Genomic DNA, 24,614 nt, shown 5'->3' on the forward strand with positions numbered 1-24,614 from the left:
TTTATACGAGACGACATGTAATCATCCAACCTTGACAGCCGCAATCGCACACCAGGGGGCCAGAGATTGGCTGGTTGGATGTACCCAGCTAGCCCCAGCGGTCAAAGAGTATAAAATACAATATATCAGCAAAAAGCGTGTTTCCCCATAGACCTACATTCAACAATAGCAGCATTTTTTGACAAGACAAAGTCTAAAGCAACATTTATTTATTACAGTAATTCTATTGCCAGTGCTTTTGGGCCTATTTGCTTCATAGTCACAGGAGATGTCGCAGGCAATCAGCATTGTTGGCATATATTTGAATCCCATGTTAAGCATCATCCTATCATCAGGTTATTGTGTGAAATGTGTATTTAAATATATTCACATTCACACACATTTACATGATTAGTTACCACTCATTAGCTAAAATATATGACCTCTTTCTGGTGACATCAATTGCAATGTTAGATGTGATTATTTGTGCATTGGGCATGTACTGGTGAAGATTATGGATTTCAAAGGTATCCAAAGTGGCTTAATCGTTAGCATGTTCACTTCACACCTCCAGGGTTGGCAGCGATTCCTGCTGCTGCTCTGTGTGTGTGGAGTTTGCATGTTCTCCCCGTGCTGCAGGGTTTCCTCCGGGTTCTCCGGTTTCCTCCCCCAGTCCAAAGACATGCATGATAGGCTGATTGGGTGAATGTGCCCTGCGATGGATGTCCAGGGTGTACCCCGCCTTGTGCCCGATGCTCCCTGGGATAGGCTCCAGGTTCCCCACAGATAAGGATAAGCGGTATAGAAAATGGATGGATGGATAGAGTCACTTGTGTTACTTTAAGTTCTCTTGTAGGCAATTGCTTAAATTGGAACTCAAAGTAGTAACTAACGTTGTGAGTGGAGAACTGAAGAACCCTTGGACCACAAGTGCCAGTGACTCGGTCTGAGGAAGGTTTTGCATTAGTCAGTTTCATACCTAATTTGTGTAGAATTAAAAGAAAAAAAATACTCTACTCGCTGTTGCTATGGAGATGGAGCCTCCATATCTCATGACCTGCTTTATGTTGATTTAGGTTACAATGTGCTGCAAATAATTCTGTAATATTTTAGGCTAGATTTGGTAATGAATCTGATCAGATTCCGTATTTTTGTTCCTCTGATATCAAATCCAGCATTGTTTTTTTTTTTTTTTTTTTTTTTTTGATATATTGGAAATCGAATTTATTAGTCATTTATTAGGCTAGTCTTCCTTGACATGAGTCTTTAACATTAGTCTACCAAAAACAAAAAGAAGGAAGGAATCATTTCCCAAATTTACCAACACTATTTACATGCTTTTATACATGCTGCAGACTTGTTGAGTATCTCTATACAGAACAGAAACCTCTTCTATACACCCACAAGGCAAAATCCCCTGTGCTGAATTAACACCTACAGTGTTTACTGTCCATCTGGACACAAAATTAAGAATATCAAAGTTAATTCAGCACTATGCATGTTAATTCAATGCTGGGACTGGTGTTTATAATAATAATTAACACTAGCCATCACAACCTGAACTCAATTAATGCACAATTCTCAAGGTGCAAACTTGTTCATACATCAATCAAACCCTCTGAATGAATTAAAAGAACCACAAGTGAGTTTGTATATGGCAGAAAAACGAACAAGTAATGTGGAAAACACTGAACTAAGATTGCAGCTGAGAGGAAGAGAATGGATACTTGTCGCTATTGTTGCTCTAACATTTCCTTTGGTGTTGAATATTTGATTAAATATGTGGGAATTTTTTATTGGAGCAATGTAATATTGACCCTCGCTACCTAGTTCCTCAAGCATCTATACATTTTTAATGAAATAAAGGCTTGACCCATGTTTCACAGATAAATATGACTTCAGTGAGTCATTTCTGCCTGGTGATACACTAGCGGGGTCATCAAGCGCAAATTAAACACGTCTCTCACTATTGTTTGCTCACAAGTTACCAACATGAAGGAAGTTGTTAGTGAGCCCCTGCATTTCATGCATCCTGTCATTTTCCTAGAAAGAACATATGGTAAGATCGCAATCTGAGACCTGTAGTGGGAAAAATCCTAAGCCTGAAAAATAGATCTGTCTAGTCAAGTAAATATAAAATCGATTTTAAAGTCAGCAGCATCACAATTTTTAACTGGTAGTGTGCGTGAAATGATTAAACAGTGCCTGAAGCTGTAGTTCCACAAGTCACCAGCAGACAGTGGCTTCAACTAACCAGCCAAATCCTGGCCTCCTGTGGCTCTGATGTGCTCATGATCAATGGAGAGCAAAAGCATGTGTGTATATGCGTATGCAGGATGCTCAGTGTTGCTATAGAGACAAGCGTGGACATTGGTCAGCATGCAGAGAACATTTTACCAGCTTATAAAGCACTGGAAAAGGTTACAGGCATTAGAGGTGTTCATGAGCAGTGTTGAGCAAATTAGTGAGGAAATGTCATTCATACCAATTAAAAATACCTAAAGGTTATTAATATAATTTTTAAAAAAATAAAAATTAATTCTAAAGCCTAATTGAAATAAGCAAGTAATAGCATGGAGTTGTTTTATATTTTGCCATTGTTGTGATAGATACAACATATTTATTTGGTGGGTCTGATGGTGCATGGCTTTTATTGTCTCACTAGCTAGTGTCAGACACATACATGGGTTTTTGTTGTATAAACAAGCACATACCGTTTAACATCTTGTCAATCAAATAAGCCATGTCCCAGTAAAGTCATAGCCCATGACCTGCACCAGACATATGCTTGGACTGACCTGGGCTGTAGCCAGGGTTGCCCAGAATCTATACCTAATTTTTTGGAACATGGTGGCAGGTGGATTTTTTGTGCTGGTTTAAAATAGTCCAAGGCTACCAAGACCTTGGTTTAAAGCAATTAATCAAAATGAAATCAAACCAATTTCTGCAAATATAGACTATGGTGAAAACAAAGGTAAAGGGTGAGTTTATTATCTATTTAGAACATTAGATTTTTAAAAAAAAGTAGAACATTTTTTCCAGTCTGAGTATCTGTATATGTGTCACTGATAATGTCTATAGCATGCACCAAAAGCATCAAAAAATTAGCAGAGAGAGAGAGAGAGAGAGAGAGAGAGAGAGAGAGAGAGAGAGAGATGGATGGATGGATGGATGCCTGTTTAAGGCTGCCTCGCAGGTCAGGTTCAGAGAGAGGGTGCTGTACAATGTATAAAGTTTGATATTACAAACCACCTAATTTCCACATCTTGCTGCATAGTAGGTAAGAAATGCAAACCACTCTAACAAAATACTGTACACACAGGCAAACTTCGAAAGAGTTGAAGTGAATAAATATGTGAATGTGTGTGCATGGTGCCCTGCGGTGGACTGACATTCCATCCAGGGAGAAGTCACCCACCCAGTGTTTCTGGGATTGGCTCCGGATCCACCGTGACCCTGACAATGATAAAGCATTTACTGAAGATGAATAAATGAATGAAGGTTTTGTATGATAGCAGCCTTGATTTATTCTGGTTGGGGCAGTGGTAGATTAATGTCATGGTGTAGGTGTAGGGCCCCAGCAATTGTTCAAGCCCGGGCCCCCCACCGGCCTAAATCGGCCCTGCACATCACTTAAGTATAACATCAACTCAATGTAAACTTTTTTGATGACATAGTTATAAGAGACTTAATTGAAATAAATAAGAGATTTCAAGATAGGTTTCAAATAATGTTTTTGTTATACATTCAAATAATTCCACTGCTGCTATTTATTAAAGCTCAGGTACACCCTGAATTATCCAGTGACTAAATAAACAACATTTTCCCAAATTGGAGTGCAAATGTAAATATTGTATATTGTTTCATGCCAGTCACAGTGTAAAAAAAAAAAAAAAAAAAAAAGGGGGGGGGGGGGGTTTCAGAGAAACTGCCCTTTTGATGATTTTGTTTTGTGGCAACAGTTCTCAATCAATTTTATATCAATTAATTCAAATGTCCTACATTTGTAACCTACCATACCAGCTAACATAACATAGTACCTAATGATACTTTACAAGCATACCCACATGTGGTGTCACTGTTCTGAACTCTTTCTGTCAGTGCATGTTAATATATGCCATTTTCTTTTTTTCATCATCAACATATTGTCTAAAATGAACCATGACCTTTGTATTTCAAAACGTTAAGCTCATTACTAATTAAACTAGTAGACTATGTCTGTCTGGAAGACAAGTGACAGAATGGTCATAAAAGAATACTACTAATTCCAGCTAACATCTGTAGATTATAGGTTACTATAAACTCATATGTTCATCAAGTGTTATTTCTCTAAAATATGTGTGGACGCTTTAAGAGAGACTATGAGTCATTGTGACGTGTCACGTATTGGTGCGTGGTCTTGGTCAGGAAGTCAGTCCTATACTGTGGTTACATGTGGTGTAACATATGCTGTTCATTCTGGATATTAAAAGCATTGGTTCAACCAATCCTTGTGTCAGAGAGGCATAATTTACGATATCTAATCAGTGTGAAAGCACAGATGCTGTATGTAAGGAGAACATTGCTAAAGGGTGTGCTGCTATAGGAAAATAATCAGTGACAGGGTGGTGTGATGTGAAACAGAGAGCTGAACCACCACAACCCGGACCAGATTACTGAAGATGATGAAAGAAAACATCATACATCACTGTATTTTCATTACAAGGATGACAAACTGATTGTTGCTGAGTCATTGCTGCTGCTTGTGGACTCCATTTTGTATATTCTTACTGTAGGTGATAAAATATGCAATGAGAAAACGTTTTTATGTTACATTAAAAAAATAAAATAAAAATAGTATGTTTACAGGCTGGTCAGATTTTTAATGTGTCACTAAACAGATGTGAATAACACAGTAACCACGCCATCTAGTGTATGAACTGTGTGGAACTGACTCAAGCTAAGAATCTCTACAGAAGTTCTGCATCTCACATCTGAATAGCTTAACATCTGTTAAGCAGAGTTAAACATCTGTTTCTCGCTTAGCCCACACTGCACAGGACTCAGTGCAACCACTGAAAAAGTATTTGCAAGTATTTGATTTCATCTGTTTTTGTGTATAACTCATACTAAATGGTTTTAGATCTTCAAACAAAATACAACATAAAACAAAGGAAACCTGAGTAAACGCACAATACGGTTTTCATTAATTAATTTTTTTTATTGAAACAAAAACACCTATCACCAATGTGAAAAACTAATTGCCTTCTTAAACTTAAAATCATGTTGTGTCAACTTTAGCAGCAATAAATGCAACCAAACGCTTCTGATAACTGGAGAGCAGTCTTTCACTTACTTTTAGGACTTGGACTTACTCCTATGCTTTGGATCATTGTCTTGCTGCATAATCCAGTTGCGCTTCAGTTTCAATTTACAGACTGAAGGAATTTCTCCTTTAGGATTTTCTGGTAGAGAGCAGAATTCATGTTTACCTCAATTATTGCAAGTTGCCCAGGCCTTGAAGCACTAAAGCATCCCCACACCATCACACTTCCACCACCATGCTTGACCGTAGGTATGGTATTCTTGTTGAGGAATTCTGTATTTGGTTTATGCCAGATGTAACAGAACCCATATCTCAAAAGGTTTGAGGATTGACAAAATGTGTTTTGGTAAAATTCATAAAGGCCTTATTGTTCTTCTGGGTTAACAGTTGTTTTTGCCTCTCCACTCTTCCATGGATGCCATTTTTTCCCAGTGTCTTTCTGATAGTGGAGCCATGACCTTTATTGAAGCAATGGAGGTCTGTAGGTCCTTTGATGATGTTCCATTCTGCTGACAGAATGGAAATCGACTTATGAGACATTTTCAATCAGTATAAGCAAATGAACAATTTTATCGCTGCAAGTCTACTATAAAATTAGTCAGGACATAGTTGGGTTTCTGTGTGTAGAGTATTGTGACTCGGTGTTTAGCTGCTAGTGAGCTGGGTGATGGGAAAGGAGAGGGATGTGAGCCCACTGCTAGGCAAACAATTCACACCTCTCCACAATAACAGACAAAACAGAAAAAACAGACAACACAACTAAAGCTTTTTGGTTGTAAAACACTGTATACAACTGTCAGAATAACATTATAAAATTTAAACCTTGTAGGCTAGGTTAAAAAAAGAAAAAAGTTATGAAAAACTGCAAGTTCTTGAAGCCCTGAATGTCTACAGTACTTTCATATGAGCCATTAACCACTACTGTGGAATATGACCATGGAATATCAGAAATAAATTCACTGCTGAACACAGGCATTTGTGGTCTCTGGTTAAAAAAAAAAAAAAAGTGTTAAGCCACTACCAGCCTACAGACTAAAGTGTTCCTCTTACCAATGGGTCAGCCTTAGTTCTAACCTTCACATTCTCTCTAGGAGCTCTTTTAGTTCCTAGTGTTTCTCCAGCTTCTTTATCCCTTCCTTCATTCCTTCCGCCACATTTATCACTGTTGTTAGTCCTGCTCCTTATGTATTATTACTCTGTCTGTTTGGTTTACTACTACCTGTTTTTCTTTCTATATCTAAATTCAAATTTTATTGGTCACAAAACAGTAAACAGTACAACATGCAGTGGAATGCTTTTTTCAACTGTCTGCGACATAAAAATAGAATTAACATAAAGCAGAATTTACTTTTATATAGGTCGGAATGGAAGAATATAAAAATATAAAAAATATGATATAAGGGATACAGTAATCACTGGCAGAAACAGATGTTCCTGTATATGATCCCTGCCATGATTATTGCCTCTGTTCTATCCTACCCTGCCTATTTCTACAAGTCAGACGCCAAAATCTGTTTATCGGATATTCCATGGAGAGCCTTATTTTACTTTCTGGGCTGGCTTGGTTTAGCTGGTGGATGGTGTAGTGGGTAAAACCACTCCCCCGATGGGCCAGAAGTGTGGAAACAAGTCAGCAACCAACACAGTATAATGTAAGCTATTATTTGACATCTACGTTGTTTAATGAAATTAAGCAAGTTTTCAAACTGCATATAGATATGATAGGGTTGCAATGTTTATTAATTCAATTACACATCAATTTATATTTCTGGCTTCACTATAGGCTGAATGCAATTTCACAGAATCCAATGAGTTTGTAGTGCCATCTTGTGGAAAATTTAAATGCCTCTTTTTCCAAAACATAAATCCTATACTGCCACCTAGCATGTACTATAGAACACAGTTTCACAAACCCTTGTACTGGATCATATTTCTATTACATTTCAATCCTCTATTTGGTATCTCTACCAAAAGTCCAACAAACCATCTTATCTGTACTCATATCAGCAGATGTTTATTTATCTTTAACATAATATATTCAATCATTGGAGTATGTTACCTATGCAAAGTATGTTGAGTATCTGTGAAGTGAAAAAAAGGACAGCTTGCTAATCTATAAAGTAGCTAATAAACCTCCCCATAAACCTTAGAATTAGTTGATACACTGGTTTATAACAAAGACCTGACAGGTAGAGTGGATAGTGGACTAGCAGCATAAAGATAAAATGTAAAACTGGTCAATTTGCTAATTCTGGGATGATTTCATTGTCTTTTGTGATTATTGTGTCTCATATTCACTGCACCATTTAATATATTGTACAAATTTACAGTTAGTTGAAACAGTCCAATATAGAGTATACTTGCTCGGCTTGGTGTTGACTCATTTTATCCAACCCAAAACTAATTTTCACCAGTGTCAGAGAAAAATGTGCTTTCTAGGATAAGCGGGAAAAAGTATTACGAACACCAGATGTATATAAGAGGAAATATGTATTATGTAAGGACATGATCGTGTGATGCCATTAACACCCCAAAATTTGCTATCACGTTCTATAAAGTTTGCTGTAACACATCACAAAATATTTTATTCCTCAGAAATTTGTCACAGATTACACCACAGAACTTTTTTTTGGAACTTTTTAATTTATGCATGGCATGTCATACTTTTATCCATTTATAGTTACATTTAATGTTGTGGAACATTTGCAAAACAAGTTAGTTCCTATGATCAATTAATGGATCTTGTATGGTAGCACTACTTGTATTGTTCTCTGCTTGATATATTGCTTTGCTTGTATTTTTCTCATTTGTAAGTTGCTTTGGATAAAAGCGCCTGCTAAGTGAATAAATGTAAATGTAATGTAAATTATCACTTACATTATAGAAGCCATAAACACACGTTCCCTCACCAGTCTCTCTTTTTTCTCATTCTTGAGACTCATAGATAGATAAATATTCAATAAATATCTCCTTACAGAAAACCATACTATACTTTGAACAAAATATGATACCGTACCACACCCAATGCATGGCACAGTATGCTGTATGTATGCAAAAGTGTTCTTAGAAGTGCGGAGGTACTTGGGCTACTTTTGCAAACTATATATGATTACATAATTTACAGCAGTCTTACAGCCTACAAAAAAGACTGCTCATTATCTTGCACCATCTGTAGGTGCTTGTATTCATGAGCACACAGCTTGTTCACATGTAAATATTCCTCATAAATAGTATTAATCAGAAACTACTGAATCACACCGCCTGTTTCCCTTCATTAATATTCATAACATATTTACATGACTTAATTTAGCATTGTCACAGCACACACTTCCCAAAACCCAGGCAAAGCTGTAAAATTAAACAGCTGAGGCGACAGCTAACATACGTGTCAATCATATATTGCATCTCAACCCTCTTGCCTGCCAATTAACTGTTAATGGCAAAATGAATGCATAGGTAATGAGGAGAAATGATGTGAAAAATCAGTGCACTTGAAAGGGAATGTAGAGCTCAAATTGAGGCTCATAGTCAGGATAAACAGGACCTGAGAGATTTGTGGTAACCATTCTGAAAGTAGTGCAAACAATGTCCAGTTGACTGCTTTTATATTTCAGTCAGGCGAAGTGGAGATTCAAGGAAAACTCCATGCTATATGTTTATTTTGAAATATTTGTAATGTGTTTTGTAATTCTGGAGCTAATTTGTTGGTTGGTGTGGTATTTTCAGTTGTGTGCTGCTCTCACGTCACAGTGGACATTGTTGACGCAGGACACTGCGGCAGAGTTAAATAAGAGAAAAATTTCAAATGACCTCATGCGTAAAGCTTAATGGCCACGTTTCGCCTTTTGATACTAAAAACAAAATTAGCAGTGCAGACAACAAAATATTGGACTCAAATGTCCAAAATACATAGCAGAAATATGATGCAGATACACTGAGCTACAGTGGCAACTCAGCTAGTTATCAGTCTACAAGTTGACAAGCAATGGCATTGATGGCAGTATTAGCATTAAAGTTGATGATTTGGAACCTGATCTATTTAGCAGAGTGTACAGATGAATAGCTGTGAGCCTAAAAATGCTTAAAAGACTAAAGTTCTGCTGTATCACTCTCTTTAGGTAGAGATTAAACAAGGGCCAATGCTGCATTCGACTTGCATTGGAAGTGGGATGTCAGTGATTTTTTTTCTTTTTCTTTCTAGCCAGCTAACCGTGATGCATCATGTATATTTAACTCAGCAAAACAGCAAATTATATATTTAATATCTTTGATTTACAAGTGAATATGCCTGTATGTTGATTGGTCTACAGAAAATACTAGTTCATACACATACATCATTTATAGTTAAGAAGTGCTACTTTGTTTTCTGTTGATGTTGTGAGCAACCATGTTGATTTGTTGTCACTTGCTGAACTCTGGGTTAAGGAGACCATGCCAAGTTTACGAGTAGGAATTTCAAGTCGAGGGGGTGTTTACTTTATTTTTGCTATAGTCAGAGATTGGAATTTCCGAATTTTAGTCGAATGCTGTATCATTCCCACTGGCACCACTATCAGTAGGTAGTCGAATTGTGGGTAATATCGGGACTGTTAACAGAAGTTAAAATACACCATGTTATTGAAAGAAATTTTTAACTAGCACTCAGAAATCTTGCATGCCATTAAAGTACACATGGTAATTTTAAAGATTAATATGCAAATCATTCAGGGTTTTTTTTCTTTCTTCCTTTTTTTTTTTTTTTTTTTTTTTAAATAAAAAAGCTGAAAAGACAAACAAAAACAGCCTGCAGTTTAATTAGGGACAAAATCTCTCACCCATCGCAGCTTTGTTTTGAAGCTACAGCTCTGCCATTACCCAGAGAGGTGACTGTTGCCTGGAGACTGTTAATCTTTATAGTCTGTAGTTGAATAAGCCAGGACAGGAAAGTGTCTCTTCAGTTCAGCTCACATAGAGCATCTTAGTAATTATATGCTTTATGCTGATGTGCTTTACACATGACCGGTGCTTAGAGCAAGTTCCCAAATATTTAATTGCATCACACACACTGATAATAATATTTAGCTACCTTGTGGCCAACATTAAGAATTACATGTATTTTTTAATATTTTTTTTTTCTGGTTTAGAATAAAGCAGCCATTGCAAACTGATGTCACCACTCTCACTCTAATTCCTTATGAACACTTTATGAACACACTGTCCTACTAAGGTCACTTAGGTAATGTGTTTATATACAATCACAAATTCTTCCCTCTGACAAGGTTTGAATTTCAGAGATTAAAAACCTAATTCACATATATATTTGAACGAAGCTTTCATTAATGCATGGTTTGCATAAATGTTTAATGATTGCCCACAGACTTCCATTATATGTCAGGTCTGAGTAAGCAGGTTTTACGTTCTTTTCACAGTACAAGAAAATGCCAAAATTAGTCTCTGTTTTAAGAACACATACAGTACAAATGAGGTAAATATAGAGTTTACTAAAAAAAAAAAAGTTCAACTATTCCTAAAATATATTTGGTCACATACATGTGCATTAAACACATTTATGGAGGTGTATTGAAGGAGACCTGCAGGAGTGTCATGATTCGTTCTGATTTCCATTACAGTCAGTATTGTAGTGCACACAAACATCCAACAGTTTATTATTTTTTTTTTATTGCACACCATTATCTTTTGCAAACAAGTCTTCACAGTAACAATGCGTAAGAGAGAAGGAAAGAAAAACAAAAGCATTTTGGCTGTTAAAAACAGCCTTGGGTTCAGTGTAGAGTATTAATAGATATTTGCACATACACAATGAAAGCATAGGGAGTTATTCCAGCCTACTCAGCATCTGCAAGTGTGCCATGATCTCGCCTCCTCCCTGCTGAGAAATGCCACAATCCCCTTGGGATGTTAGTCTGAGTCCAGACCTCAGGGATCGAAGGTCCAATTGTAATAAATCCAGAAACATTCAAGTATCTCTATCATTGCACAGGCACTGAGTTTACACAGAAACACATATATGCACTGATTCTTCATTCATATTTTTGTAGGTTGTTGTTTAAATTAGACCATTTTTGATACTGTTAAATGTTAAGTTAAAATGGGGAAAAATTATTGTTGAACAAATGCATTATTCTTAGAGGTTATTAAATTATAATGTGAGAATAATACAACACAGAAGTGCAGGTAGGGCCGTATTCAGAGTCGTCAACTTAAGTGGGGAAAGTTACGCATGTTCAGAGTCGGGTTAGGCACGTGGTGATGTAAATTTTTTTGCCATCCCATTCAGGTTCTGCAAATTACCCGCATGTAGCCCATGCCTCTGAGGTTGCCAGATTCTCTTGAATAGAAGCGTCTAAGACAGGGATTTGCAGTATTGTCTAGACCACCACCATTAAACACAAGCACTAGCTGATAAGCCTGGAAAAACAAAATCAGGGATAGAAATGGGGACTGAAGAAGCAGATAGCATTTGTTTCACTGCTGTCATATGCAATACGATGTAACAATTTAAAAATGAAAACTAAAAATGACGATAATAATGTGATATAATATAAAATGAATCACACAATGCCTTCCAGCAGCTTATAAAATAGCACTTGATCCAGCGTATCCTATTATTTTGCATTTTATTTATTTTTTTGTGCTCCAACAGTTAATTGTGCATGAGATGCCACGAGATACTAAATCGAGGTCATGAACTCACACATGAAACCTATTAGATATCATATATCTTATGATATCATTTATTAGGTATCATGTATCTTAGGAAGCTTTTACTAGTTTGTGTTTAATAGTTTTAATTATTAAAATATTGCCAATGTTTTGGTTAATTCGATGCACTCTCCTATAAAGAAACCATGCCCAAGCATTCATATTACATATTACTTAACTCTGAATATGGCCCATAGTGTCTTGAAATAGTTTCAACATAAAATTGTTTTCTTGTGTCAGTATGAGGAATGATAAAGGCACTCTCTTGCCTTTTGGCCATAGTGATTAAAAAAAAAATCTTATGATGCTGAATCTTCTAAAAGAAAAAAAATTGACTGAAATATTTGCAATGACTATGATGTAATCATTAGTCTGAAAAATGTCTAGTAACAACGCTAGCATACAGATAATTGTTTTATCATACAAAAACACAAACGCTTTATATACACTGATTCAGAGATGTGAATTCTGCTTACTAATTACAAAAAGAACTGAGAGTGCAGCAGTGAGAAAGGATCAGCTTGCCCATGTATGGCACAGAAAAGGACACAGAATTAACAACTGTGGCAGCGTTGCATCTGAGAGCGGCAAAGCTCCCCATGCGGGGAAACAGGTGCATTCTGCATGGTGTCGCTGATGGGAGGCAGTGCCAAAACAAAAACACCAATTAGAGTCATTCTGCACTCTTCCACAAAGTTCCTACCAAGAGTGCACTTTTGAATAACCCTAAATGTCATGCTCAATCCAGCACTGAATAACACTAATGAGAGAGGAAGTGCAGAGTTCACAACATGGAATAAAAAATACTTAACACTGGATTGCACAGAGTCCGACTTGCAGATGCATCTATGTAAGCTTTCGAAAGCGATTAGGAAAACCAAATCAGGTCACACACAGAGAGGAGAGGCATCGTATACGGGTCCTCACAGGAGGAGCACTGCACTGCAGTACTGCTCTTAAAGCTTAAATGTATCTTTATCTCACACACAGAGCGCAGTTGGCTACATAGAAAAGAAATCATAACCATAAATATATCTGTAAGTCCTATGCTAACTGTAGTAAATAAAGTTAACCTCTTATTCCAGTCTCACGTTGCCTAATACGGTGATCATCAGCTCTGTACCTTGAACAGAATTCAGTCCGAAACCTTATCTAACACACCTGCTCCAGAGAACGAGTCTGTTAGATTAGCCGGATCAAGGAACAGCCTTTTTATAGGCAGGTAAATCTCAAGCAACAAAACAGGTGATCACTGTATTACTGGTCAAAAGTCTCTCTGTGCTTCTACTATACATCTCTGTACATCTACCCTCTTGTTAGTATACTGGAATGATGGAAATATGATAAATTAATAAATTAGTTTTGCACAACCAATCATGTAATAAAAAGCAGGGTGTAACAAAACAACATATGCTGCAGCTTACACAGTGGCTAAAATGCAAGCCTTGGACTTCAAAGATAAAAAGAAACAAATCAAATGAACATAAAATACAATCCCTGGTGCTTGTGGGTAGCATCAAAAGAAAACAAAACGGACCTCTTTTCTGTAAAGCCTCTGGTCTAAAGTCTTAAAAAGTATGTGGGGAGCACGTCTGTACGTGGGGAACAAAAGTAACTGGGAGCACGTCTGGTCAACATCTGTACACATACCAGACATATCCATATGCAGAGTGGCAGTTCAGAGGCATTAGTGGTGAGTCTCTTGGAATTCACTGAATTCAAACATGCGTCTCAAGCACGACGTGGCCGAGGCTCATGGTGTAGGTCCGGGTTCCACTACCTAGCCCGAGAGGTCTGATGATGCTCCATGTCGTCCTCAACTACAGCGCTGTAGCCCTCCTTCTCCACACATTCTGCCAGCACGTTTAGAGCCAGGCGCAGGCGCCGGTCCAAAGCCTGCAGGTGCGGTCTAATGAGGATGGGAGAAAGGTGGTCACGCACAAGAGACTCCTCCATCAGTGAGCTCAGCTGGTACTCCTCCTTAGCCAGCAACTGAAGCCGCAGGTAGGTGGACCTCCTCACCCTAGGTGAGAACAAGGGGAATGAGCGGAGGGAGAAATGCAGAGGTAGAGAACGACAAACAGAAGGTGAAGAGTAATGCCAGAAAAGCACAGAAAACACAACAAAACAGAGGGATTTAAAGGGAATCAGAGAGATTTTTGTTCTCTGTGACATGCAAATACTCTTACCTGCAGCACTGACTCAAGGGCACCAAGATTGACATTTCATCATGTGAGTGTTTTCCAAATCTGTTGCATTTTGTACAAAAAAGAAAAAAAAGAAGAAGAAGTCACGATTTCAATAAGTCCCTGATAGAAGCAGCTTTAATTTATTGTGCAGGCTACTGACTTACCCACAACGCTAGTCTAAAGAACCTATACTGTGAAAATATAGACTTTTTACTGTATTTAGCTGAATGTTAGACACAGCAACAATGTGAAATCTGTATCTATCATGCATTCATCAGTTTAATGTTGACAAAACCTCTCCCTATATTTACAAGCTGTTCAGAATCACAGATAGCACACGATTCACTCTACTCTACTAAATGAAACACCAACTAGTGGCAAACTACTGTATTTTCACATACTATTTAGCACACAAGTATGATATTTAGTATGATACACACAGCTCTCTAGTTAGTAAACTAGTGATAACACAAGCTCAATAAGACATACCCCTCCTGCAGCAAAGCAGCAAAAATAAATAAATAAATAAAAAATCCCTTAATTTCTTTCCAGAAGACAATGTTCATTTCCGCTAAACACAGACCACTTTATTTCCCTTAGGACAGCTTTTAAAAAGTATGACTTCAAGCAATTGATTAACCATGTTTCTGCCTAGGTTTGAAACAGCAAAACAACTGATGTAAACTGAAATTTAAAAAAGACATCTGCTTATACTGATATGCAAAATGTTTCTTCTTTTGGGAAAGCTTTTAACAAGTTAAAATATATTACAACACAGTGCTTTTGAAATTTTTTATTCTGACTGGTCAGAAGATGTTGATTCATTTTCTATAACAGCAGCTTTGACGGTAGTGCAAGATTTATATAAAAGTGCATGTACTAATATGGTTTCTATGGTAACAATGTATACAACTTATATGATGGACATGCTCTACATAAATAGATTTAACAAAGTATTTTATTGATGAAATGGTGAAGTTTTGTATAAGGGGATGTTTATGTAGAACTTGGCAGGTGACTCCAGTATCAGTGCATTGTAACAGTCAGAGGTAAAGTTTTTTCTGTCATGGGAAGGTTGTCAGGACAGATGGATTTGCAGTTTCTTGGTAACAACACATGATGTGTTTTCTTGTGTGTTATTAACTTCAAGAGAAAGAAAAGAGGCTGCAGCAGCAAAGCTGCTGTAATGTAATAGGCAAAAACATACCACATGCCATTCTTAAAAAAAAGTTGATAGCAAATTGTTGTGGTATAAGGGGAATAAACCACTTCAGGATGTGCTGTTACTGAAAAGCAATCAACTTCAGGGTGGTAACAATCACACCAACCCATCACTGACTGCACACCCTCTTGTGTTGTATTCCTTATAGGGAAAACTAGGGGTCTGCTTGATAAATATGAATGATTAGTGGGTGGTGTCAGGGAAAATCGGCTGTGAGTTGGAGATGCAACAATGTATTATAGACATTATTTTCAGAATGAAAGTCACCTGAGCTGTATTTCATAAACAATCAGTTAAAAAACCAAAATGCATAAAAAAATTACAATATAGGATCTTCCAATCTGGTGTCAGGCACTAAACTCACTGGAGTTTTTATACTGATAAAAACTCACAGATCACAGTGTTATCTTTTTCTTTTCAGTAATGCCTTTTGAGAAACCCCAAGCTGCTCTATGAGCATGGTAATGTGGTCTATTCTTACCCATCCCCAATGTTCTTTAGAAGAAGCAGTATCAGCACAAAATGAATCAGATGAATAAAACCAGAACTATTTATTGGATATAAGATTCTCACACTTGCTCTGTACAACATGAGAGCACTTTTATTAGCACTATACATCTACACACTAGTTCATGTAACTATAGCTGTCTCTGCACACAGCTTTCAGCAGTATTACCAACTCTGACAGAACTGATATTTGAGCCTGACCTTGCTTTTAATAAAGTAAATTTTCGTTTATATCCCCAGTTTCCATGGTGTTGAATAACTGATGGAGCAATGCTGAGTGCAAGAATGTGCGGTATTTGTTGCTTTCTTTGAGGAGCCTAATCACAGATATAGCTGTGCGAAAGGGCGCTGAAGGTGACTCACCCTCTGCCGTTGTCCAGATGGATGATGAATGTCTCGTTGCCAAACTTCTCAAATGTCTCATAATGGTGACGGTCCATGTTGCCTGTCCAAGGAGAGAAGGAGAAATTACGCAGACTTAATTTTCTGCTTCTTTACAGACGTTGTACTTATTTTTCTGTGAGACTTGACAAGACAATGAAGGTAATGCAGATCAAGCTAAAACGTCTATTTAATGACCAGGCTTAAAAATGAGAACATTTTGTTTGCATTTGTTTTTGGACTGCCACAATATTTACCCATGAGGAAGTCAAAGATGGTCATGTCCATGATATCCAGCAGACGGGCGCCATGGTCGTAGGGCGGAGTCTGCTTTACTTCATCACAGTAATCTGGATCCACTTCCCACCTGAGAAAAAAAACACAGTGAAACAGTTATATCCTTTTACTCACTGAACTGTTTTCAGTTATTGTAGGTTGCAATGACAGCCTACAAGTATGCATAAATATACCTAATACATAACCTATGCAACACTGTGACATATAACTGTATATAAAGATAACCCATGAGACACTTATGATGCATGTTGCAATCCCCAGGCCTGCTGCTCTGGATTAATGCAGAGGCTATGACAGTACCAAGAGTGTGAACAGAGCCCATCTCACTTATATAGAACTGTTAAAGAAAGTTATGTATATAACGGGAAAAGGATGTGTTCCCTTGCTTCTCTCTCACAGTCTGAACAGTGGAAGCAGCCAAAATGGTGAGCCCTGTTCTGTTGCCTCAGTCAGTAGCTTTGCATTTTGTTTAGTTTAAAAATGCCGTGGACCATCTGAATAAACTGTCTTCTCAGAAAGGACAGTCTATTGCCTTGGGGCAGCTATGCTAGGCAATGATTTTTGCTGATAAAGGCAGTTTGTAAGTTTAATGAACATGCAGGGTGCTATATGGTGACCTGAAATAAAGTGAATGAAAAAGAAAAGAAGAAGCCTTACTCAGCTTTCTTGCGCTTATGGTATGAGCGGCGCCAGGGGTTCCTCCAGGTCTTGCGCTTGGCGAGGGCCAGGTCAGGCAGAAAAGCAGCCAATGAGCCCTCAATCTGGTCAGGTTTGCCACATAGGGCATGTTCAGTGGAGCAATAGTATGAGCATTCACCATAGAAACAAATGTTGTTGGCTGTGGAAAAGAGAAGAAGAATGGGTGTAAAATTATACATAAGGTAAATTCTGATTGGGAAAGGTGTGCAGGTTGGGGTTCTGACATTAAAAGTGGCATATATATTGGGATTTATGAAACCTGAAATGTGCATAATGAAATTAGGGTAAATTAGGGGTGTGACACAATTACTGTAGCATGTATCTCTAGTTCCCTAAAAAATTGTATCTGTATTCAGATTTAAACCCAAATTGGGCATGGCCTAAACTGGAAGAGTTTTTTTTCTCTATATTCCATTGTTGCACACCACTAGTCTCAAACAGATGCTATGTGAACATTTCAGGGAAGATTTCTATTTGTATCTGTTTGCAACACAGTATCGGTTCCTTCTAAAAATGTTTTAAATGTGGCGTTTGTTGAAGTGTCTTCAGCATGGTTTATCATTAATTATAACAGAACTCCTTGGGGACAGTCTGTGATTTTCTCTAAAAAGTTCCATGTAAGTTGCACAATATCCTAAGATATTATCATCAATACAGAACATTTGTTTTTACATGCCTTAACGTAAAAAACATGACACATTACACACTAAAACAAATCAGAAACTGATTACTTGTAAGTAATGCATCAGTGTAAATAAGGGAAGGGTGGATATGTTGCATGCTGGTACCTGGAGAGATGAAGAATGTCCGCCAGAGCTTCTTGTCTCGAGTTACATCTCGAATCTCTCGTGTCATGTTTACTAGTCTGCCAGCCACTGGTGGAACCCGTCGGAAATCCAGAATTCTAAAAGTGCAAAACAAAAATAAACAAATAAATAAATAAAATGACTAGGTGTACAATACATCATACTGTATATTCATGAACTGTTAGTAGAGTAACATGATTAACATACTAATTACATGGCAATTGGCACATAAAATCTGTTAATTCCCTGCGATGTCCCATTAATTTTGTATTTCCACTTCATTCTCAGTGTTTCTGGGATAGGTTCTGGATCCATGCAACACTGACGAGGATAAAGCAGTTGAAGATGAGTTCAAGCTGAATAATGTAACTGTACAAACTCTATGGAGTGCTGCAGGTTTATGAAAAGAATGAGCAATATCTCAAAGTGACTGTGATGATTTCATCATTCTTCCTGTCTCTGACAATAGCTGTCTCAGCCCTGGGTTAGCCTGTGAGGCCATTCATAACTCATCTGCTTTATGATGCGTCCTTGACTGCTACTTATTGGCCTTTTAAAGGACTGCTAATTTGCCTTCTACATCCAGCCACACACTATTACCATCTAGTGTGGGTGTGTCTGTATGTAAGGTGGGCTTTTTTTCCTGCAGCCATTGTGAACTGACTTTCCAGAGGTGCCTGGATCCCAGAGCCCAGAGGGACAGAAATCCAAGCTTGGAATACAAAGCCACTCAGGGGCTACAAAAGTGCCAAGTCACTCTGGAGGTGGATGACAAAGAGCCCAGTGTGGAGGCATGGTTCCTTCCGAGCAATGCAGGTCTGTCAGCCATATGGGATTAGTGGTGCACATTAGAACATATAGAAGAGGCAAGGTGGGAAGGCAGACAGATGAAAAAAGAGAAAATAGTGGACCAGTTCTTGGAATAATGTACCCTGTTCCATATTAAAGCAACAATGCTACCATTTCACATTACATGGTACCATGTAGAGATAGTATATCCATAAACTTAACAAAAGGTCATTATTAGATAATTTTGTGCAATTTGGTCACTTTACAAAATGCAATATATGTCCTAACAAAAAAAAATCTGTTTTCAACTTTAAGTGTTAATTCCAACCTTAGCTGTGTAGACAACTATATTTTAACTTCAAGTACAGTTACATTTTGTAGTAGTTCTGTAGTCTACCACAGCGTACATCAAAAGAGAAAAGTATCTACAGGTTTACAGGTGCAAAGTCTGCAGGTGTAATGTTCATTGTTCAAAAGAAAAAAAATAGAGTGGTTAAAATAAAGTGGGTCTCAACAAGCTGAATCAACAATTGCCCAGCACAAAGACTCTCTATATGAGCTTCCTTGTTAAAGTCAGCAGGGAGCATCTCCCAACTTTTGATTGCTCTCATATGTACCTTGTTATCCGCACAGCCTATTTCAAGGGGAGCTGGATTGACTCAATCCTGCTAAGTGCTTTTCAGGCAGCTGGCCAGGGGCTGGAGTGACAGGGTCTGAGAAATGTGCGTAGAATCAGAGCTGGTGGGACTTGGATGTGTAAAAGGGGTCCAAGCTGCTCTTTTGGGCCTTGTGAAGCCTAATTCTGGGTAAAATCGATACTTGTGTGAGCATCTATGCACCTGGTTTTCCTACACCCATGCATGTGACCTTCTGGCCAGACAGCGGAAGAGCTCAGTGTACCATTTCGTCTAATGATGAGAGTGATTCATATGGTACTGGTGGTTGTTGTAGAATCACACATGGATTTGGGAAGCTTTCGCAAATCCATAGATAGAGAGGAAATATTTAAAAAGAAAATAACATCTTTTCCTTGTGAAAACACAAACAATTGATTTTAAAATCAGCATCATGTGAGACACAAAGATAACGCTTTTGGTTCAGATCCATGTGAGTCACCATCGACTTTCAGGCTCCAGATCAAAGCCCAGATCTTCTATGGAAGGAGCAGTAATACGGGCCGATTTTGAAATAACAAAAAAGTTTTGTAAACACTGCAAACCAGCATTACAGACACATTATAGTTTCCAGATGCCCGCCATTACCAGGACAAAATTCCAATGAGTATTCAATTATAATTCCAAAGTGCATTGGTGTTCACTGAATATGGGATTTTAATGGCACATAAATTCATAGCACATTATTATTATTCTCACAATTAAATAAATTTTTTATGGGTTACTCATTGGAATATGGTCTATATTCTATGGAGTTTATCCTGGAATGTAATTGGTTAGTCATTGATTGTGCAGGACACACAGTGATAGGGCCATATGGACATTCAGGTTGGAAGTCCTATAGTATCCTCTGATGGGATTTTATAGCAGTCTCATGTGTGATTTATGCATCTTCCATGGTAGGCTAAATGGGAGTAACATTAATTTTTATGTGGCCCAGGGTATGTATGGGAGGTATACTGGTGTTAAAGTGAATATTGCTATGATGCAATGCAAGCAAATGCAGGTAAACGGCACAGTGAGCTTAATGGATCTTGCTTTCCATAAATCAGTGCTAGAAATCGTACCAACAGTTGAGTTTCTTTTTCTTTTCTTTCATTTTTTTTGTTTAGTTGGGTTCATGAGTTGCATTTCATGTAAATTCCATTTTCCAATGTAAAGTCCATTTTATACCAAAATAAGCATGGCCCATGTGTGCTAGGCGTGGAGCATTTATTTCTGTAATTTCATGCTCTGGTTTGGAAATTTTAATGTGCACACATCTGTAATGACAGACAGATCTTGTTAAACATGCTATACCCCTGTATATGATCACACAAAGCTCATTAAGCTAATGAGATTTTCACTCATTCACAAAGTATAGATCTTAACCAACGCAATAGCACATGCTGCTTTTACAGTAGGCTGAACTTTTACTCATGTACTGTTTAGATTATGGACACTTACTACAAAATATAATGAAGCTTGTATTGTATAGTTTTTCTAGGTTGAAACCATGGCCATGCCAGGCAAAAATAAGCTTAATTTTAATTTTTAAATAGCTTCTATTCTACATCTGCTACTACTATTACTACTATTAATAATAATTAGAATTATTATTACTATTTTCCATTTTGGTATATCGTGATAGTGAAAAATATGAATTTAAGCTCAAACTGCCCACCCCTAGTCCTGTGGCAGAACTACCATGTCTCAGATAGACCTGAGAGCTGACACCACTGTGTGGCCTATTTCTTCAAATTGTGGAAGCACTGCTAACAGCATTGTTCACTGTTAAATTACACCATTTATCCCCTTTAGCTCATGCCTTCTGCCATTGTGAGTTGAGCGGTCTGGGAAATATACATTACATCCAACATAAATATGTATAATTTCACTAGATGATTTAGAAGTCTCCAATGGTTGATCAAATTGCATCACTTTGCTTTGTTTCAAGTTATTTGTTTCAAAGAGTGCAGCAATGCCCCAGCCTAACTGGCAAAATATCAGAATGGTTTGCGATTATAAACATTGTGGAGCACAAAATTGAAGAAAGAGGAAAGAAAAAGAAGTGTACAAGGCAAAGTTTCTATGATTAGATAATAATGATTTTTATTTATTTATTTATTTTACATCTGGTTCTTTTGGTGCCTTTTTTTCTTGTCAACAAACTCTAGCTGGTAAATGGTTAACTAAGGATGGTTTGTTAATTTTAATGCACCTACTAATTTATTAGCTAACAGCTACAATTTACGATACATTGATCTGTGGCTAGAACGTTTTGTAATAATGTGTTCATTGAGACAGTCTTGTTTCAGATTAAATTAATAGATGGTTGCAGTATTTATGTGCTGTAATGTATAAAAGCCTGGGGTTTGGGATTAAAGAACATCCTCAATGACTTTTCTGAAAGGAAAGACCATTGAATCGCCATTAAATAAGCACGTAACCTAACTTGTTTTTAGTTATTTGTTCATGGGCACTGTGATAGTAGTTGCATATACTCCTTTGTTTTTTACAGCTTTGAGCCAAGGCTCAAAGTAGTGCAAATGGGTGCATACGCTATAATTAGTGTCTATGCGCATTGTTTGTTTTTGTTTGTTTTGTGCATTCATACTTTAGCTATGATAGTGTTGGGTCATGTTAAGCAGGCGTAGAAAGTACTGTTTGCCATAACAGGGCTACCTGGTTACTGACTGTTTATGAAATATTAAAGGTGTGGGAGTGCACACATGCAAATACTTTATCTGGAAAGGCAGTGTGAGCAGATCCCAAATGTAATACTTGTACAAGGATCCATTGAAACAAAGTTCTGCCACTGATGGGTTCTCATACGAACTACACGATTTTCCATGAATTATAAACATCTCCCGGGGGCCTCATGAGTTTACATGGTGTTCCCATGGTGACCCATGAACTCCCATTGATAACCCATGGATTTCAGTAGGAATCCAATGTCCCACAATGCTATTCAGCTTTGAACATATTGGAGACAAACGGCATGGGAATGTGCTGTCAGATCTCGTCTTACTGAGAATAAGGACATGTGAGCACACATCCCCGTCTGAATTTCAGTAGGCTTCTATTTTTCTCTCAGCAGGTGTTATCAAGCAAGCACACCTACCTGTCGAGATGAAATGCTGCAATCTCGGCGTTGTGCCTCTCAAAGTCAGAGAAGTAGAAAAAGTCTGGGGGGGTCTCTTGCTCTCTGGTTTGCCTGAAGAACAGACAGAAAGAGAAAGAGAGATACAGTGAGGAGTTTAGCATTAGAGAAGATTAGCATCCTATCACTAGGCGAAGTGCTGCCGGTGGTAATAAAGCCAATAAAATGCCTCACTAACATCTCACAGTGATCTGCATGCCTGAACAACAACTAAATATGCACTTGCAAAGCAAGCTTTCGGCACAAAAATATTTGCTCTGGAGTTCATGAGAAGGTAGAAAAAAGACCAGATGCTGGTTTGCTTCTATTATTCATCAATCTTCCTCCTTTTTTCTCCCCAAGGAATCTCCTGGTGACATGCTGCCAGTACTGGATGATGACTACAGTGCTATGTACAGTACATACACAGTGATGAAAATAAAAATATGAATTCCTATTTGACATCAGATCTAGGACCACATGAAAGTGGCTCAAATATGATTTGAAAAGATTGGACTGTTGGTGTTGACCCTGGTCTAAAGAAAAAAGAAAAAACAAACCAAAAATAAAAATCAATGTAAAGAAAAAAAAAGGATTTGTGATCAACCCTGTGAGGTGAAAGTAACCTGTGATCCAGGTCTCAGCAGGAGATCTGAGGGAGAGAGCTGCCACTCTAGAGAGAGGGATAAGGAGAAAGATAGAAAAAGAAAAGAGAGACTTCCCAAGATTTTGGGATAATATGGAATTACAATTCGCACAGGCCTGAGTTTGCGTAGTCAGACAGCTGGGTTGGATGGATAGTATGAGAAATCTGGCAGCAGATTGTACTGTGTGACTCTCCTAAAGGCCGAGATGGACTGAGACGGATGAGCCATGTTTGTGGACTGTTGCCTAGCAAGTGACATAGTGGATTCAATGGTAGTTTTGGTATTTTATCTTGGGGGAAAGAGGCAGATAAGCAGTGATTTTACAGTAGAATGCACCACTTATAAATTCAGTAAGAGAAAGAGAAAGAGAGACAACCATGCACAAGGATAGCTAAATGGATCTTGACTGTCTAGTATTTTATCTGCAGAATGTGCACAGGATGTTTCGCACAACTTGATCTAAACTGAGGGTTGTTTTTCTGGAACTACTGTTGCGTGATGGGCCGATCTATCTAGCCGCTGTCACAGCTGAAGCCGATTGGGAGATTTTTAGTGCGACCCAGGTGTGCGCTGCGGTTTCCCAACAGCCTGCCTCAAACATTATTACAGCCATCGCTCTCTCTCTCTCTCTCTTCTACTGCAGCTCTCCCTGCACATGAAACCTGCCATATCATTCCATTTAAGTGAGTGCCTTCTCTTTTTCTGAACGTACCCCTTTCACACGTGCCATTAAACCTCACTGAGCGTCTTTCCCTTCTACCACTGCTAAAAAACTGCAAATGGAAAGAACTTTTCAACCTCTTGTATTTTTTTTCTTTTGATGGGATCATTTTTTTCCCCTTCAAACACCTATTATGATGTACAAAATTTTTTGAGATATAAAAAGAACTAATGGCTTTTTATTTGCAAGGTAAGAGCTGAGATTTAGCACTGATTCAGGAATGAAAAAGCCAGGGCAGCTCCCCAGAGAGGAAAGTCTGTCTACCTTTTGACCCAGAATTCAATGAGACACTCAGGGGTGGACTAGGTAGAGCCTAATTCGACACCTTTGGTACACATTGTACCTCTTAAACTGTGACCATCAGGGAACTGTTCTCCTGAATATAGTCTTTATTCATTTAAAAAATAGGGAACTTCCATATTCTGCTACGTCAGAATATTTGCTGTGTCCAGAATGGGTGAAAAACAACAATAAAGCAGCTATAAAGCTGATAAATCTACTGAGATGCGTTTGTGTGGATAATGTCCAAGCACTTTCTCTCTCTCTTGTTCTCTCTCGCTCTTTTCCTCTCATCA

The 24,614-nt window shown here is 37.9% G+C and overlaps 1 protein-coding gene across 1 annotated transcript in view; it reads right to left on the reverse strand.

Annotated features, from left to right (window-relative positions):
• Positions 1-10,711: 10,711 nt before the first annotated feature.
• Positions 10,712-24,614, reverse strand: part of fam20ca (FAM20C golgi associated secretory pathway kinase a) — a 56,461-nt gene continuing 42,558 nt past the window's right edge. Inside the window, exons 4-10 of the mRNA XM_017484006.3 lie at positions 22,654-22,746; positions 18,070-18,185; positions 17,240-17,420; positions 16,543-16,652; positions 16,268-16,349; positions 14,176-14,235; positions 10,712-14,009 (exon numbers count right to left, since the gene is read on the reverse strand). Of these exons, the coding sequence (XP_017339495.1) occupies positions 13,763-14,009; positions 14,176-14,235; positions 16,268-16,349; positions 16,543-16,652; positions 17,240-17,420; positions 18,070-18,185; positions 22,654-22,746 (889 nt within the window). The 3' untranslated portion in view covers positions 10,712-13,762. The remainder of the gene's footprint in view (positions 14,010-14,175; positions 14,236-16,267; positions 16,350-16,542; positions 16,653-17,239; positions 17,421-18,069; positions 18,186-22,653; positions 22,747-24,614) is intronic.

The sequence above is a fragment of the Ictalurus punctatus genome, chromosome 2 (genome assembly GCF_001660625.3).
Source record: "Ictalurus punctatus breed USDA103 chromosome 2, Coco_2.0, whole genome shotgun sequence".
Classification (NCBI taxonomy): domain Eukaryota; kingdom Metazoa; phylum Chordata; class Actinopteri; order Siluriformes; family Ictaluridae; genus Ictalurus; species Ictalurus punctatus.